The following is an 18,225-nucleotide window of genomic DNA, read 5'->3' as shown; positions in this document are numbered from 1 at the left end:
AAAACCCTATTTCGGGAAAAAAAAAAAAAAAGAAAACCCAAAATGTGCTTACATAAACGGCAGATGGGGTCCAGCTTAGGTAACTAAACTCAGGTTTTTTACTATCATGAATGAATGGTTTAACAATTGAAAGTCTTGAAAGAGTTGTACTACAGAGCAAATAGTGATAAAAACTTCATGGTATTGGTACAGGCAGGTAGGTCAATGGAATAGAATTGAAGACCCAGAAATGAACCCACATACCTATGGTCACTTGATCTTTGACAAGAAGCTAAAACCATCCAGTCAGAAAAAAAACAGCATTTTCAACGAATGGTGCTGGTTCAACTGGTGGTCAGCATGTAGAAAAATGCAAATTGATCCATTTTTATTTCCCTGTACAATGCTCAAGTCCAAGTGGATCAAAGGCCTCCACATAAAACCAGATACACTAAATCTAATAGAGGAGAAAGTGGGGAAAAGTCTCAAACACATGGGCACAGAGGAAAAGTTCCTGAACAGAACACCGGTGGCTTATGCTCTAAGACCTTGACTTTAATAATGAAGAAATGTGAGATAAATCTAGATAAGGAATATTTTAAAAATTAGCTGACCTATTTCCTTCTAAAATGCCGTGTCAGCTGGACATAGTGGCCTTCACCTATAATCTCAGTACTTCCTTGGAATCCTGAGTTTGAATTCTAGCCTGAACTACTTAGTAACGTGGTCTCAAATATCAAAAACAAAACAAAAAAGTCAGTGTAATTGGGCTGTAGGACCATTTAATTACTGTGTTCAGGAAGCAGATGGATTTCTTAGCAAATTCCAAGCTAGCCAGGGTTAGAAGACCCTCCCTGTCTTGAGTCAGAGACAGGGGACCCCATTTTGGGCTCAGAGTAGCACATGACAGTTTACCCAATATAACCAATAATATTTAGTGGAAAATATTTGTGAAAACTGTGTGCTAAGATTATTATTTTTTTTCCAGTGTAGATTATGGTCGAAGAAAAAGAAATGCTTTTAGGATTCAGGTAGAAAAGGGTGAGTCTTTCACTGTTCGAGCACAATTATCAACATTCAAAGAAATAATTACTTTAACTTGGCATTTTATTGTTCACTTGTTTCAGTATTTAATGTAATTAGTAGTGAGAAAGAACTTAAGAATCTTAAAGAACTAGAAGATGGACATCTGGCAAAAAGAGCAAGACAAGATGAAGAGGATGAGTAAGTGTCTTTCCTGAGGTTCTGCATTCACACTGAGAAAGCACTCAGTGGCTCCTCTTGTCTTGCGGCAGTGCAACTGTACTGAACATTTCCTTCCTTACATTGTGTTTCCTCCAGCCATATTGGTTGCTCTGTAGTCCCTAAAGCATTTTGACTGTGCTTTTCAGTAACGAGTATTCATTTCTGTTTCACAAATCCCACTCAGCCATGTGAGAGTCAGTGAAGATGTCAGTCTTCCTTGCTCCTCCTTAGGTCCCTTCTGAGTGTTTTCTTAGCATCTGGTTATAGAGATTTACTGTAATCTTTATATCGTGTGGCACTGAATTAATGTACTGTGTTGTATTACCAAATGTAGTTGTCTCATCTTTCTCATTCTTTGCTTTAATATAATCCCAGGTATATTAAAAGATAGCAGTAAATTTTGATGTTTAAATATGTTATGGCTGGAACACTCATATTAAAAATGAAAACACTTCTAGAGCTGAAGCAATAGTTCAGTTAGGAACCAGGTTTGATCCCCATCCTTCCATGGCCCCTTCAGCTGTCTGTAACTATAGTTCCAGGGCATCCACACCCACTTGGCCTCTTGGTGCCCCCTACACACATGATGCATATGCATACATTCAGGCAAAACACATATGCACTTTAAAAAACAACAGAAACAACAAAATACTCATTGAGACATTCCTTATGATTCGATAGATAAGGAAACTGACACTCAGAGGCATTAAGCACAGGTTCTAGCTGGTTAAAATGGATTTCTAGTTTAGTTTTGAGACAGGGTCTCTCTGTGTAGTCCTGGCTATCCTTGAACTCTGTTTATCAGGCTTTCCTCTGCCTCCTAAGTGCTGAGAATGAAGGCTTACACAATAATGCCTGGCTGTTTAAAATAGATTTAAATTCCAATTTCTTTGATCATAATACCCCTTTTTTCTTAAGATTTATTTTTACTATTTATTTGTTTTGTTTTTAATTTAAAATACAGTGTATTTTGATCATGTTTTCTCCCTTCTCCAGTTTTTCCTAGATTCTCCCTGCCTCTTTACCACCCTAGCTTTGTGTTCCTTTTCTCTCTCCTTTCCAAACATAAAATGAAAATCAAAACAAACAAACAACTAATAAGAAAAAAACCAAAAAGGCCACAAAGAAAGCTTAGAGTTCATTTTGTGTTAGCTACCTGACTAGCCTCAGACACGGGGCTCTCTTTGGAGTGTGGTTAATCTACCCAGTGGGATTCCATTTTCTCCCTTTCCACAGGGTGAAAAGGTTTTCTCTTTCCTAGTAGATACCAATTGGCTCTTGTTCACTTCCTCTTTATAGTGGTGGGATTTTATCCAGTTTGAGCCTGTGCGGGTCTCGGGCATGGGGGGGATTTTATCCAGTTTGAGCCTGTGCGGGTCTCGTGCTGCCCCAGTCTGTGAGTTCATGCGTCAGTCCTGTCATGTTCAGGAGACACTGTTGGCTTGGAGTCATCCACTACCTCTGGCTCTTGGAGTCTTTCTGCCTCCTGCATAGACTGCCGAGCCTTGAGAGGGCGTTGGTGAAGACAGTGCATTTGAAACTGAGTGCTCCAAAGTCTCTCACACTGCACATGGGACTTTTGTGAGTCTCTTTCAGCATTGATTCCCATCTGCTTTATGAAGGAGCTTCTCTGATGAAAGTTGACCAGTACACTGACCTGAGGGTCTTGCTTCTTTTTCTTTTATAATTATTTTATATTAGTGAGTGTGACAGTTAGTGAATGCCATGTGAATGTTGGTGCCTGAGGAGGCAAGAAGAGGGGATCATCAAATACCTTGTGAGATGGAGTTAGAGGTCCTTGCAATAGGAACCAAATCTACTCTTGTATAAGAGCAGCAGGTTCTGTTAACTGCCAAGGCGTCTCTCCAGTTCTTAGCCCTTGGACTCACAGCCAGTGCTTTACCTTAATATATTGACTTCTGCCATTTAGTAATTTTTTAGGTTGTCAGAGAAAGGACTTCAAAATAATTTTTTTCTTTCTTTCTCTCTTTTTTAAAATTCTGAGGTACACTGAAAGCTATTCTGATGATGATTCAAACATGGAAGACTACCCAGATCAGCAGGTAAGACACACATTCAATGAGCCCGCTTGCTTGCTTGTTTTCCTTCCCTCCCTCTCTCTCTCTCTCTCTCTTTCTCTCTCCCTCTCATTTATTTTATGTACATGAGTACACTGTAGCTGTCTTCAGACACTCCAGAAAAGGGCATCAGGTCCCATTACAGATGGTTGTAAGCCACCATGTGGTTGCTGGGAATTGAACTCAGGACCTCTGGAAGAACAATCAGTGCTCTTAACTGCTGAGCTATCTCTCTAGCCCAAATTTCTTTCTTTTTAAAGATGTATTTATTTTTATTTTATGTGCATGACTCTTTTACCTGCATGTATATATGTACATCATATGCACCTCAGGTGCCTGAGGTCAGAAGAGTAGAGCCCTCGTTCTAGCGTCGGGAGCTACCGTGTGGCTCCTAGAAACTGAACTTTGGTTTTCTTCAAGAGCAGACAGTGTGCTTAACTGCTAATCCATCTCCCTAGCCCCAAGTTTTTCTTACTCTTTAAGATACTCTTTTAGGCCAGGTGCTGGTGCCACACGCCTTTAATCCTAGCACTTGGGAGGCAGAGGCAGGTGGATTTCTGAGTTCGAGGCCAGCCTGGTCTACAGAGTGAGTTCCAGTGACAGCCAGGGATACACAGAGAAACCCCATCTCAAAAAAACAAAACAAAAAAATTATACTCTTAGAAAAAAAAAGCCAAAAATAGAAGGATGTTGTCCATCTATATGAATACATAATTGAATGCTTCCTATATATACCCTCAATGATTTAATCAGTCTTCCAGTACTTATATTTGTATAATAGTTATATAAAGGAAGAGCAGGAAAGGCAGATTAGAATTTTAAGGGAGAAAATAATAAAAAAACCTCAACAGGTTTGTGTGACCTTTAATATCAACACTTGGGAGACAGAAGCAGGCAGATCTCTGAGTACTAGGCCTGCCTATTCTACATAGCAACTTCAGACCAGCCAGTCCTATATAGTGAGTGTCTTGTTTCAAAAACAAAAAAAGGAGGAAATGGCCATATCTCCTGCCAGGGAGGCAGCATTACTAATGCCAGGCCGAAGTAAAAAGATAACCAAAATGCGCCAGGTTACTTGTAGGTAGTTTCTTAGTTTTTCTTTCTTGGTAAATGAGGCTTTGAATTACTAACAAAGTGGTTACAGTACTCCATTATATTTGATCCAGTATTGAATAGAGATAGTGACTCACTGAATACCAGGTCATTTTCATACCTCTTGGTTTTATTTGATCACCAGTTATGGATTGGCGTGGTTATAGTAGTTTCAGATAGTAAAAGTTTGTTTGGGAGTTATCTGACAACTTATGCATTCCAAATATAGTTTGAGAGAAGTTGTTCAAAGCAAAACACACAAAGCCTTTTAGTTTAGGTACTGGGGCTTCAAGACTGCTTGAATAACTCACACTGAAATCATGTTTCTGTCAGTCAGCAAATCACATGAACAGTTCCCTGCTCTCTTTGTATCGGAAAGGAAACTCTGACTCTGTTTCAACCGCTCCGAAATTGGAACAGAGCAAAGCCACCACTTCTGCCCCACTGCTGACATCTAAAACGGACTCCATGCCACTGAAAACCCCTGCCCAAGGATCTGAGGGAGGATGGTTTATTGACAAAACCCCAGGCGGAAAGAAAGAAAGCCTTCCCTTGGACCTATCAGATGACCAAAGCAACTATAAAAAGCAGGACTCTGAGATTCAGGTATTTTTATATTGAAAGTTTGTTCCATGTAGTTGGAGTATATTGCGATCTTTTCACTGAATGTAGTATCAAGCAGGTACGACACTCTTTTTAAAACATCACAAATACTTTGAAGTGCACAGAAAGCATCATCACTGTTGACCACTTCTGTCATTGTTACCATAGTCCAGCATCTTTATTAGTGCCTTAGCTGTTGAGTAGATTCCCAGTGTGATCTGCGTCTTGTCCTCCACTCCACTTTGCACAAGTTCCACTACTCCACCTCTTCCTGAGGTGTTGAATCACTGCCATTTGTGTCAGTCTTTTTCTTTTCTTTTTTTCTTTTTGTTAAAGATTTATTTATTTATGTGTATGAGTACTCTGTAGCTGTACAGATGATTGTGAGCCTTCATGTGGTTGTTGGGATTTGAACTCAGGACCTTTGGAAGAGCAGTCAGCACTCTTATCCCCTGAGCCATCTCGCCAGCTCCATTTGTGTTAGTCTTTATTGGCAGAGGACATGCCTGAGAAACAGTTTCAAGGAGCTGAGAGGTGTAACAGTGTGGTGACCAGAGCATTATAGAGCATAGCTACTCTCCTCAGCAAACCAAGAAACTGACAAGACAGGACTACAGTTCCACGATTTGCTTCAGTGACATCCTCCACTCTGCAGTGACCTTTTTCTATTAGTTTGACCCCTCTTCCTGAACTGTTTAGCTATGAACTCATAAGTGGATCAATTCACTAATGAACCCAGTACCCTCGTGATCCAGTCATGACCTGGGAACCAGTCTTCCACATATGAGCTGGGGGGTACTTCATACCCAAACCACAATACCATTCAAATATTTCAGTCCTTTAGTGGCTTCATTCCATCTCACATCAACAGCCCACAAAGCCCTGGATGGTTTTGTTACCCTGCTTCCTTCAGTCTCACAAGGCCCTGGATGGTTTTGTTACCCTGCTTCCTTCAGTCTCACATAGCCCTGGATGGTTTTGTTACCCTGCTGTTTCTTGCTGTCATTGTTTGTACCCCCCACTCCCCCCACAACACTGTTCTCTACAACACATTCTTGCTGTATCTAGAACACTAATTAAGCTAGCTGACTAGTCTGTCTTTGCACCCACCCCACCCAGGATCTTAAGGCCTGAGCTTTCCAGCTGGAACACTCTCCACACTCCTTTACACCCTTTGTAATCTCATTAGAGACCCTTTCACTCCATGCACAATTGCAGTGTGGTGTGCCCGCTGTTTCCCTAGCTCTTCTTTCATGTTCTCATGGTCACTTCACTACAATGTAAGCTCCAGGAGAGCAAGGACGTTGTTTTATGGAGTAATGTGTTCCTGGCTGCAGTTGTCTAGCACAGTGTTGAGTTTGTAGTGCCAGACGACCTTGTGGAGACGCAGTTACTTAGGGGTTTCAGAACTATCCTCTTGGGGGATAGAATTAATAGATTCAGTTCTTGAAGAAGGAAGCTGCTAAAACCTTAAGGTTGTGTGTGTCCAGTTGAGAATAGTACCTTAAGAAATAAAATGTATAGAATATGCAGATACCTTTAAAAAACAGATTTAAAAAAAAAACTTTTAAAATTGCAGCTAGGTGTTTGCTGCAAAACTGTAATTTCAGTACTTGGGAGACAGAGACAAAGGCTTAGGAGCTCAAGGCTGTCTACTTGTGTAGAGCAAGTCTAAGCCTGCTCTGAGCTATGTGAGACCCTGTCTCAAGGAAAAACGGAGCTTATTAGTAAAGTGCTTGTCATGCAAACATAGAGACCTGAGTTCAGTTCCTACCCCCCAAATAAAAGCTGGCTGCAATACCACATGTCTGTAAGCCCAGCTCTGGGGAAATAGAGACAGAAAGGACTCTTGGTTTGTTGACCAGCTAATCTAGCCAAAGGGCTTCCTGCAGGCCTATTACGAGGTCCTGTCTCAGAAAATAAGGTGGAGTGAGGTTCAGTGGCTGGCACAGGTCTTTAATCTCAGCACTGGGGAGGCAGATGCTGGTGGGTCTCTGTAAGGTCAAGACTAGCATGATCTACATAGAGAGTTCCTAGACGTCCAGGTCTACATAGAGCGATCTTGTCTCAAAAAATAAAGTAAAAAGGTAGAAAACGATTGAAGAAGACACTAGATGTTGATCTTTGGTCTCTATACCCATACATATATGTAAGAACACAAATATGATCCTAAACACACTCACACATATAATATGGTATCACAAAATGAACACATTGGTTATCTCTCTTAACTGATTATTTTAAAGTAATTTCATAGCCAAGCAAATGAGGCTTTATACGAATATATCCTAAGTGTACATTGGGTATCCTTTAGGGCTCTCCTGTGGTTTCATAGCACTTGACCGTTGAACTATCTCTAGTGCAGCTTAGGAACTGGCTTTTTCATTGAAATGTAAATTCAGTACTTGGTTTTTGGGAAACCTCAAAATATATTTGAAACAAGTAGATGTAGGGATCAACTTTTTCAAGTGTAAATTTTGCAAAATCCAAGTCATATATTACCCCTGAAAATTTGTGTCCAAATTAGGATGTGCTATAAATATTCACTATATTTTGGCATGTGAAGAGTTAATTAGAAGCACAATCTAAAAATATTATTAGTGCTGGACAGTGATGACAAACACCTTTAATCCCAGCACTTAGGAAGCAGAGGCAGCCAGAGCTGTCTGAGTTCGAGGCCAGCCTGGTCTATAGGGCGAGTTCCAGGACAGGCAAGGCTGCACAGAGAAACCCTGTGTTGCTGTCTCTTTTTGCTACTTTGGGTACTTTGTGGGTTCTTTCTTCCACCCTTCTCCACCCTTCCAACCCCCTAACTCTAGATAGGAAAGAAAAAGGGGTAGAGAGGAAAGGGGACATTATCATTAGACTGCTTTCTGCTGACTAGGGGCAACTGGTTCCTTGGGGCAAGTTTGATCTTTGCTATCAGGGTATCTAATTTCTTCTTACATAGGACTACTTTTTTTTTGTTTTGTTTTGTTTTGTTTTTTCGAGACAGGGTTTCTCTGTGTAGCCCTGGCTATCCTGGAACTCACTCTGTAGACCAAGCTGTCCTCAAACTCAGAAATCCGCCTGCCTCTGCCTCCCAAGTGCCGAGATGAAAGGCTGTGCCACCACCACCCAGCTACATAGGACTACTTAACAAACCACAACCAATAGCAAACAAGCAACAACCCACCACGCCTCTTGGGCCGATTTATATGCTCTCTGAAAAGTGCCCCAACACTCTCCTTTCAACCTAGTTAATACCCAGTTACTATGGACCACACTTGGAATCCCAGCACTCAGGAGGTGTAGTCGATGAGTGTGGCTCATTTGTTCATTTAGTGTTCAGCATATGTAAGGCTCTGGGTTCAGTAGTTTGCACCCAAGAAAGGAGATTATGAAGTACATTTTTATTATCCACATTTAAGTGTGTATATTATTAGTATGCAATAGGGTGCACACATATATAAAAGATGTGTGACTTGTGATGTATTTCTCCTTAACAGTGATGCTATAATTAGTTTCTAAGCACCAAGCCTTGATTTAGCAAAATCTTTCATATGTGCACAAATGCATGCACATGATCGTGTTTATTTGCAAATGCATGTGTGGGGTAGCATCCCAGAGATCAATGTCAGATGTCTTTCTCAATTTCTCTCTACCTTTTCTTTGACAAAGAAAAGTTAGCTAGTCAGTGGTGACTCACGCCTGGGTTTCAAGGCTACCCTGGTTTCAGAGTGAATTCCAGCTTAGCCAGGGCTCCCCAGAGAAGCCCTGTAACAACAACAACCATAACAACAACGGAATAAACTTACAGCACATACGGAGAAGGGGATGGCTGTGATCTCAAAATATCTCACTTAATGTGTGGCTTTCTAGTTCTGCTATTCTGGCTGACCAGAATGCTATAGGGATCCTCTTGTCTTTGCCTTGCCAGCACTGGCATTACAGACCCACCTCATTGCACACAACATTTTTATGTGTGGGTGGGGAGGGGTCTGAATTCAGACCTCATGATTTTATGATACTTTACAGACTGAGAGCCCTGTTTGTTTTGATTTTGGATCTTGAAATAGGGTCTTTTGTAGCCTAGTCTAACTTTGAAATTGTTATGTAGCTACAAATGCCCCTTAACTTCTGATTCTTGTGTTTTTACTCCACAGTATTGGGGTTACAGGTTTTATACTCCACAGTGTTGGGGTTACAGGGTTTACACTCCACAGCGTTGGGGTTACAGGGTTTATACTCCACAGTGTTGGGGTTACAGGGTTTACACTCCGCAGTGTTGGGGTTACAGGGTTTATAGTCCACAGTGTTGGTTACAGGTTTTACACTCCACAGCGTTGGGGTTACAGGGTTTATACTCCACAGTGTTGGGGTTACAGGGTTTACACTCCGCAGTGTTGGGGTTACAGGGTTTACACTCCGCAGTGTTGGGGTTACAGGTTTTACACTCCACAGTGTTGGGGTTACAGGGTTTATACTCCGCAGTGTTGGGGTTACAGGGTTTACACTCCACAGTGTTGGGGTTACAGGGTTTACACTCCACAGTGTTGGGGTTATAGGGTTTATACTCCACAGTGTTGGGGTTACAGGGTTTATACTCCACAGTGTTGGGGTTACAGGTTTAACTTTTACACTGTTAGTAGACTCTCCCCCAGTATCTTTGCTTTAAGTATTCAACTTTCAAGAACACTGTGGTAATTGGTAAGAACCTGATGTTTATAAGTCTTTTAAAAGAGATTAACAGCAGAGCTGAGAAAAAAGTTATCAAATAAGCAATTTAAGCTTGTTTCTGAAAGAAGGCAGCATCCTTGAGCAGAGATTGCAAGTAGTTAGCAGTGCTGTAGCACAAATGGATACAGCTGTCGTTGAAAACCATCTGTTAGCATTGTAATTTGAAGTATAGAATTTTTGTATTTTCTCCCCAGGATTCAAAAGACTCTTCTCTTCTGGAAGGTGATAAGAAAAGGAAAGGTGGGGCAAAGGGCAAAGGAAACAAGAGAAAAACAGAGGATCTTCAAGAAGTAGATGGAGAAATAGAAGCTATTCTGCAAAAGAAAGGTGAGCTGTAGATAGCAGTGGTGTTTGCTTTGAGAGAGGGGTCACTATTTTGAGTTGTTTTGTGTGTGGGAAAACCTGGTTGAAAAACATTTTTTATCTAATGGTTCTTTAGATATATTGTTTGTATGGAATCACTAATCTTTTTACCTTTTTTGTTTTTTAACAGCTAAAGCAAGGAGTACAGAGTTGCAGATTTCCAATGTGAAGTTTGAAGATGTTGGAGGCAATGATGCAACATTAAAAGTTAGTGCCAACTGAGAAATAGCATTACATAAAATGTATATATTGTTAAACATTTATACAAACAAAGCCTACCTATTTTTAATTTAAATTAAAACAAATATGTTATGTAAATAGGTGTTGTGCTTGCATGTATATTTGTGACCCTGTTGCATGCCTGGTACCCTCAGAGGTTAGAAGGGTTGTCAGACTCACTGGAACTGGTGTTAACAGATGCTTGGGACCCATCATGTAGACGTTAGGAAATGAACCCAGATTCTCTGCAGGAGCAGCCAGTGCTCTTCACCCCGGGCCACCTCTCCAGTCCTTTGGCTTTTAATGTGAAGTAGGTATAGAAAAAGAGACTGGAAAGTGAGGTGAGCAAACCTGGCCCTTCAGGATGCCAAGGGAGAATGGAGTTCTCTGTCTCTGCATCTTTAGTTCCAGTGTATGTGAAGTGCATGCCTTGTAAGGTCCGCTGAGCTGGCAGTACTAATAATAATGACATTAACAGTGGTCGTGGCGGGTTTCTAGTGTCTTCTCTGTCACAGTGACTGTTCGTTACTTTTTGTGGTACTTTGTGAGAGAGGCTTTTATGGCTTAGGAGCTAGAGGCGTGCAGCTGTCACAGAAATTACTTACAGTCTTCAGCTGTGGGATTCAACTCAAGTCAAAGCCTGAAGCCTGCCTGACCCTGGCTAGTGTAGTTTGGTGTGCTGAAAAGCAGGGGCAGGCCGTGCTGCCTTGAAAAGCAGGGGCAGGCCGTGCTGCCTTGATCCATTCCTTCTTGGGCTGAGGAAGACCTCTTTATGCTTACTCCTTGGCAGGAAGTCTGCAAGATGCTCATCCACATGCGTCATCCGGAGGTATACCAGCACCTGGGTGTCGTGCCCCCTCGTGGAGTCCTCCTGCATGGTCCACCAGGCTGCGGGAAGACCTTACTTGCACATGCAATCGCGGGGGTGAGGCTAGTTGCTGCTGAATTTGTTTGTTGTTGTTGTTTGTTTGTTTTTCTCTTTGATCAGTTCTAGTTAGACCTGACATCTCTGTAGAAAGCAAATTTAATCAGAGATTCCCCTTCTCCCTCCTCTCCCTCTCTTTCCTCCTCCCCCATCATGTTCCTCATTGTCTTTCTGTTGTTTTGAGACTAGGGTTTCTGTTTGAGCCTGGGTGACACTCGATTTAGGTAGGCCTGCAACTTAGCAAACCCAGGAGCCATCCTTTACCCTGCCCGTCCAGAGGTTACAGATGTGGAGCTCACCGCCTGGCTTTTCCATCAGCACTGTAGTTCCAGACACAGGTTCTCACGCTGCCAAGCACATTATACATAGTCACCTAGCCCTAGCATTCTTTCATTTACCTTTTCATGCTGCTGCTTATGCTGTTGTTGTTGTTGTTGTTTTTTAATGAATGCAAGTATTGTGTCTGTGACAAAAATTGGGTGGGAAGCAAAACAGCATAACTACAAAGACTCCAAACATTTAGTTTACACTGTAGCTACTTCTCTTTTATCCTAGTTATCCTTAAAATCAGCAAAATATGCAAAGTAATGTTTTTCTCTTGAAGCTAAATTTATTTAAAATTTCCACTGTTAAAATGCCCTTCTAAAATAGTTTTTAAAAGATCAGTTAGGTTTATAATGCACACTTGAAAGTCCAGTGTTGCTTGGACTAAGGCAGGATTGTAAGTTTAAAGCTATCCTGGGCTTTTAACTGTATATTTCTTCTTGTATCAACCACATCCACCTCTGCACCCACAAACATAAAAAGACACTTATTTTGCAAAATAAAGAACTAGCAGTCCTGGTTTTGTCCTATCAAATTTTTTGGAAACTTATTTCATGATAAAGGGTAAAATAGTCTAAGGAACTTTAACTAGCAGAATAGCATATTATTCTAGAACAAACTCACTTGTTAAAGGCAACTTGATTTTTCTTTTTAAAAATTTGTCTTATGGCCACTGCATAGTAGGTCATAAATGCAATATTTGCATTTTTGTGTTTGAGTAAAACCCTAGGTTTCTTTTAAAGATAGGGTCTCACACTGTTTGCCCAGCCAACCTTGAACTCAAAGCGTTAGTCTCCCAAGTGCTGATATTACAGGTGTAAGCCACTACAATTGGTGAATAAATCCATAGACATGTTTGTTTGTTTGTTTGAGACGGGTTTTCTCTCTATAGCCCTCTCTTATAACTCACTCTTTAGAATATGCTAGCCCCAAACTGAGAGGTCCAACTGCCTCTGCCTCCTGAGTGCGGAGAGAGGATCAGAGTTGTGTGCCATTACCACTCAGCTGATTTTCTTTTCTTTTTCAAAAGATTATTTATTGTATTGTATTTGTGAGTATTTTGCCTGCATGTATGTCTGTGTATCATGTGCATGTCTGGTGTCCATGGAAGTTAGAAGAGGGCATGGGATCCCCTGGAGCTGGAGTTACAGACCAGTGTAAGCTGCCACAGGTGCTGTTAACTGCCCCGCCATCTCCATACTTTTACGTAGTGGTTGTCATTAGGCTCACATACAGAGATGCAATTTCTTAGGAAATTGTAGAGGCCAGAAGGATGGCTTGGTGGGAAGGGTGCTTCCCACCATGCTTAGTGACCCTCCGTTGAAACAGGAAACAAACAAGGTGGAAGGAGAAAGCCAGCTTTGACAGGTTGTCCTCTGACCTCCGATGGCACAGACATGCCTGCACACATACATGAATGGATGCACAATAAATAATAAATAAATGTTTTTTTAAAACTTAGAATAAAAAACCTCCCTAATTTTGGTAGGACAGATTGGATAAGAAGAATGTCGGGAAGTTAAATATTATTTAACCGCTGGTCACTCTTTTCCGCGTTTGTGCACAGGAGCTTGACTTGCCGATTCTGAAAGTGGCTGCCCCGGAGATCGTGTCAGGAGTTTCTGGAGAGTCTGAGCAGAAGCTCAGAGATTTGTTTGACCAGGCTGTGGTGAGTCAGCTATTGTTTATGCCAGCTTGTCACCTGCTGCAAGCCTTCAGGAGAGGCTGCTTTTCTCATGTTAGAATTCTTTATCCTGCCTGCTGACCTTCATTTTGTAAAAATGTTCAGTGGTAAAAGTTTAAAGTGAATTTAATAGTATAGACTCTTGGCTATATAATGTTTCATATGAAATCGAGTATATAGGTGACAAGCTTATACTCAAAAGCTTTGTGCTGTCATACCCAGGGTTAAGTGTTCAGAGCATACTGTCCTGAAGATATTTTATTTACTTTGTTTCTCCACCTTATGTCTGACTAAACATCTTGCAAACACCGTAAGAATTATCGTATTATCATACTTAGGATTATGCAAGCACTGTAATCAATGCTCTAATCAGAATGAATGCTATTTATATGATTAGAGGCATGAAAAGAAAATTCTCTTACCAGAGACTCCAGGTTCTGTTTTACAATTTAGAAGAGGATATTGGGATCCATGTAAAGTCATATCTTCAGCATAGTAGAGTGGTTAAATGTCTGCCTTCTCATTGAGAAAGTTGAGGACCAGTGCAGTGTCTTCACATAACGTGATGGGAATGATAAAATGCCCAATTCTCGTAGGCTCACTGAGCATTTAAATCAGAAGAGTCATAATTTTTTTGAGTGTGGCTGTGCTGTCTAGCCTGCCCTAAATTCCTGACAACCAACCTTCTAACCTCATTCTCCTAAGTGCTGTGATTATACGTACACACCACATGCCTGATTAAAAGGGTTGTTTTAAACCTTTAACATTGTGTCTAGTACATAGCAAGAGTCCTGAAGTCATGACATTTGCACTTGAGCACACATGAGTCACTAAAACTAAGAACTGATGAAAAGTTTTGTGTTGTGTTTCCTTCCTGACCTACCCCTTTCCCCCTTTCACATAGGGTTTTATGTAACTCAGTCTGGGCTCAAACGCCTTTTTTTTTTTTTTTTTGAGACAGGGTTTCTCTGTGTAGCCCTGGCTGTCCTGGAACTCACTCTGTAGACCAGGCTGGCCTCAAACTCAAAAATCCGCCTGCCTCTGCCTCCCAAGTGCTGGGACTAAAGGCGTGCGCCACCACTGCCCGGCTGGACTCAAACTTGTTGTGTCGATAAAGATGGCTTTGAACTGCTGATCCTCCCGTTTCTACCCAAGTGTTGAAATTACAGTTGTGTGGTGGTGGCGCACGCCTTTAGTCCCAGCACTTGGGAGGCAGAGGCAGGTGGATTTCTGAGTTCAAGGCCAGCTTGGTCTACAGAGTAAGTTCCAGGACAGCCAGGGCTACACAGAGAAGCCCTGTCTCGAAAAAACAACAACAACAACAAAAAAAAATAAATTACAGTTGTGTGCCACCACGCTGGGTTTAATTTTATGTCTTTATTTGTATCTAAAGCACATACTTGCTCATAAAAATAACCATTGTAACTACCCGAAGCTGATGTGAAATTAGGAAATGTATTTTAGCAGCAATATTACTAAGTAACTATACACTTATAATAAGTATAAATTGTAAGAGTGATTGATTAATTTTTGAAAGAAAGTTTCACTGTTTAGCCCTTGGTGGATCAGGCTCGCCTGAAACTTGCGGTCTGCCTCTGCCTTGCTGTGCTGTGCCACTGGGCCCAGCAAGAGGAGTAGTTTTAACACGGGGAGAAGTAGAGGCTAGCTGCCAGGTTCCTTATGTAGGCTGACAGTGAGAGGCACGAGCGGTCCCAGGACGGTTGAGAGAAGGGTTGTGAGGGCACAGATAGTTACCACGTCTCAGTTACTCTGCTGCTGCTGGGAGAAGACACCGTGACCAGGGCAGTTTACAGAAAGTTTATATGGGGCTTAAAATTTCAGAGGGTTAGAGAGTCATGCCCATCATGCAGCAGGTAGGCAGGCAAGGCTCTGGAGCAGGAGCTGAGAGCTTGTATCTTAGTCTACAAGCATGGAGTAGAGAAAGCTAACTGAAAATGACTCAGACTTTTGATACTTCAAAGTTTGCCACAGTTGACACACTTCCTCTAATAAGGCCACACTTCCTAATCCACAAACAGTTCCACCAACTGAGGACCAAGCATTCCGATGTATGAGCCTGCCTGTGTGTGTTTGTGTGTGGGGGGGTTGGGCGTGGGGAGCTTTCTCATTCAAACCACCATGGAAACTTTAGTATATGTGGTAAACACAATGACAAACATGGATGCAAAGGTAAGTCATGAGTTCGTGTCACATCTCCCTGTAAAGTAGTGCTGAGCAAATACAGTGCCTGATGCAGGTGTTGAGTGAGCATGTCTTTTTTTTTTGTTTGTTTTGTTTTTTTTTTGTTTTCTGAGACAGGGTTTCTCTGTGTAGCCCTGGCTGTCCTAGAACTCACTCTGTAGACTAGGCTGGCCTTGAACTCAGAAATCCACCTGCCTCTGCCTCCCAAGTGCTGGGACTAAAGGCGTGCGCCACCACTGCCCAGCTGAGCATGTCGTTTTACACCTTCATTTATGCCACTCACTCCCTAGTCCAAGTGAATGACTGACTGAACCTGGTCAGGCTGGGTAGTGTTTCCCTTAGGCTAAGCTCTGATTATCATCATTTATTCTTTCCCATTGAGTTTTCCAGGTCATTGACAAAAAATAATGGGTTTATTTTCTGAAACCTTTGCTCTGTACTTTTAATTTTGTTCCTGATCTAGCAATCATGGGTGCTCTTTGCAAACATTGTCATGAGGAAGATTGGCGAAGAGAGCCAGTAGTGATGGGCCAAGTATCTCTTACTTGGTGTCATTTTGAACTGACAGTGTGTGACTTTTAGCACAATAAATGTCACTATTCCGACTGGAGTGACTGAGGAAGATTGAGATTGTAAGCATAGGTTTTTGTCTTTCACTTAATCCTCTTTGTGTATGTACATGCGTGTACACGTACATGTTAGTCTCTTTGTTGCTGTTTGTTAAGTTAGAGTCTCAGGCTGGCTGGGAAGTAGGAATGTTCCTAGGAAATCCTTGAAGCCTTGCCTTGGTCTTTCCAGGTGACAGAATTCTTAGCGTGGGCTACTGTGCCGAGTTGAGAACTCTTAACTTTACTGCTTATATTCTGTAACGTACAAATATGCCTAATTACAGAACAATTTCAGAAGATTATTTCATAAACCACAGTCCTTTCTATTTAAGTGTCTGGTTCTCTGGTAACAATCAGAAGTGTTACTGTGACGCCTTGTTCTTGGTTATTCTTTTTAGTTTTAAAAATTGAAAGAATACATAAATGTCAAGTACCAGTATAGGGAATTTACTTTATAGTTTTTTATATATATATATATTTTTGGTATTTTTATTTCTAGTCAAATGCACCATGTATTGTTTTCATTGATGAAATTGATGCAATTACCCCCAAAAGAGAAGTTGCTTCAAAAGATATGGAACGAAGAATTGTAGCTCAGCTTCTAACCTGCATGGATGGTAAATAATGAATTCATTTTAAGATAATATATTTCTTAAAATAATGCAAGTCATGCATATATGTCTAAACCACTTAAATAGTGAATCTCATAAAACAGGATCTTTTTTTTGTAAAAGATTTTCCATTCATTTCAAATTGTATTGTACTATGTGTCTGTGGGGTGGGGGGTGCACCTGTGTGCGAATACACTTGTGTATATGGGAGGGAAGGTCAGAGGTCAATCACAGGTAGCATTCTTTAGGAGCCACCATTACTGAGTTGGCTTGGTGCTTACTTACTGAATAGGCTAGACTAGCTGACCAGTGAGCCTCAGGGATCTGCCCATCTCCACTTCCCCAGCACTGGGATTACAAGTCTACCACACTGAGTGCATTTTTTTTTTTTTTTTTTTTTTTTAATGTGGGTTCTGGGGATTGAACTCAGGACCTCACACTTGCATATCAGGCACTTTTCTACCTGAGCTGTGCCCCAACTCTATGTAATTAAATATGTGTGTATTTATATATTGGTTTGCTTTTGCTGTTTATGTTTTTCAGGGTTGCATATGTTTGTGTGAGAGATGTTGAAATTTTAATACGTTTATTTTTAAGAAAATATTTTTACTTGTAGCCTAGTGTGATGCCTTTAATCCCAGCACTCAGGAGGCAGAAGTAGACAGATCTTTATGAGTTCAAGTCTAGCTTGATCTACAGAGTAAGCTCCAGGCCAGCCAGAGCTACAAAAAAGTGAATCCCTGTCTCTATCCCCCTTCCATAAAAAAATTATTTTAAGTGCGTGCGCACACGCTGCGGTATGTGAATACAGGGCCTGTAGAGGCCTTAAGATCCCTCATGGTTACATTTTGAGCATTTAGGCCTGGTTTTTTGAAACCAAAGAAGGATCCCCTGTACTAATAATATGAGTTCTTAACTGCTGAATTTACCTCTTTTTCACTGTTAATAATATTCTTTAATTTATTATACAGATTTAACATTTAGCATTTACATTATATGGAAACATTTCTACCAGTGTTTTTCCTATAGCGTTTGAGGCCAACTTGGGCTGTATAGTGAGTTATAGGCCAGCCAGAATAATGCCGTGAAACCAAAAACAAAAGACAAAAAGAAATAGCACATGTCGTATTGTTATATTCCTATAATTATTATCCAGACACATAGGCTGGGACAGGATAATGGACATGAATTGTAGCTAGACTGGGTTATGTAGTGAATTTCAGGCCCAGCCTGGTCTACAGAGTGGTAACCTGTCTCAAAACAAAATCAATTTGAAACATTACATAACACACCCACCCTCCCTCCTTCTCTCTCTCTCTCTCTCTCTCTACACACACACACACACACACACACACACACACACACACACACACACGACAAGTTTCTTACAGCTCCAATTGTAAGTTACTTGTTATACTTAGCCTTTTGTATTAGGAGTTGAACCTAAGTCCTGGTGTGTGCTCTGCAAGCTTTCTATTACTGAATTACACCCCCAGTGCTCTATGCTATTTCATTTTTATCTCAGTTTTTTCTGTCATGTTTTTGAGGCCTATATTCTTTTTTTTTTTTTTTT

General features: G+C 41.1%; 1 protein-coding gene across 3 annotated transcripts in view; it reads left to right on the top strand.

The window, feature by feature from the left end:
* Nvl (nuclear VCP like) overlaps nt 1-18,225 on the top strand; it is a 53,194-nt gene that overhangs the window by 2,915 nt on the left and 32,054 nt on the right. Inside the window, exons 3-11 of one of the 3 annotated variants that reach the window (XM_031391244.1) lie at nt 968-1,020; nt 1,107-1,203; nt 3,230-3,287; nt 4,728-5,000; nt 9,911-10,043; nt 10,210-10,286; nt 11,089-11,223; nt 13,115-13,216; nt 16,541-16,658. In XM_031391244.1, coding sequence (XP_031247104.1) covers nt 968-1,020; nt 1,107-1,203; nt 3,230-3,287; nt 4,728-5,000; nt 9,911-10,043; nt 10,210-10,286; nt 11,089-11,223; nt 13,115-13,216; nt 16,541-16,658 — 1,046 coding nt within the window. Of the gene's footprint in view, nt 1-967; nt 1,021-1,106; nt 1,204-3,229; nt 3,288-4,727; nt 5,001-9,910; nt 10,044-10,209; nt 10,287-11,088; nt 11,224-13,114; nt 13,217-16,540; nt 16,659-18,225 lie in introns of those variants that run through there. The other 2 variants (XM_031391245.1, XM_031336855.1) reach the window with 2 other exon arrangements.

The sequence above is a fragment of the Mastomys coucha genome, unplaced genomic scaffold, assembly GCF_008632895.1.
Source record: "Mastomys coucha isolate ucsf_1 unplaced genomic scaffold, UCSF_Mcou_1 pScaffold1, whole genome shotgun sequence".
Taxonomy (NCBI): domain Eukaryota; kingdom Metazoa; phylum Chordata; class Mammalia; order Rodentia; family Muridae; genus Mastomys; species Mastomys coucha.
The sequence above is the reverse complement of the archived record's forward strand: the minus strand, read 5'-3'. Positions and strand labels throughout refer to the sequence as shown.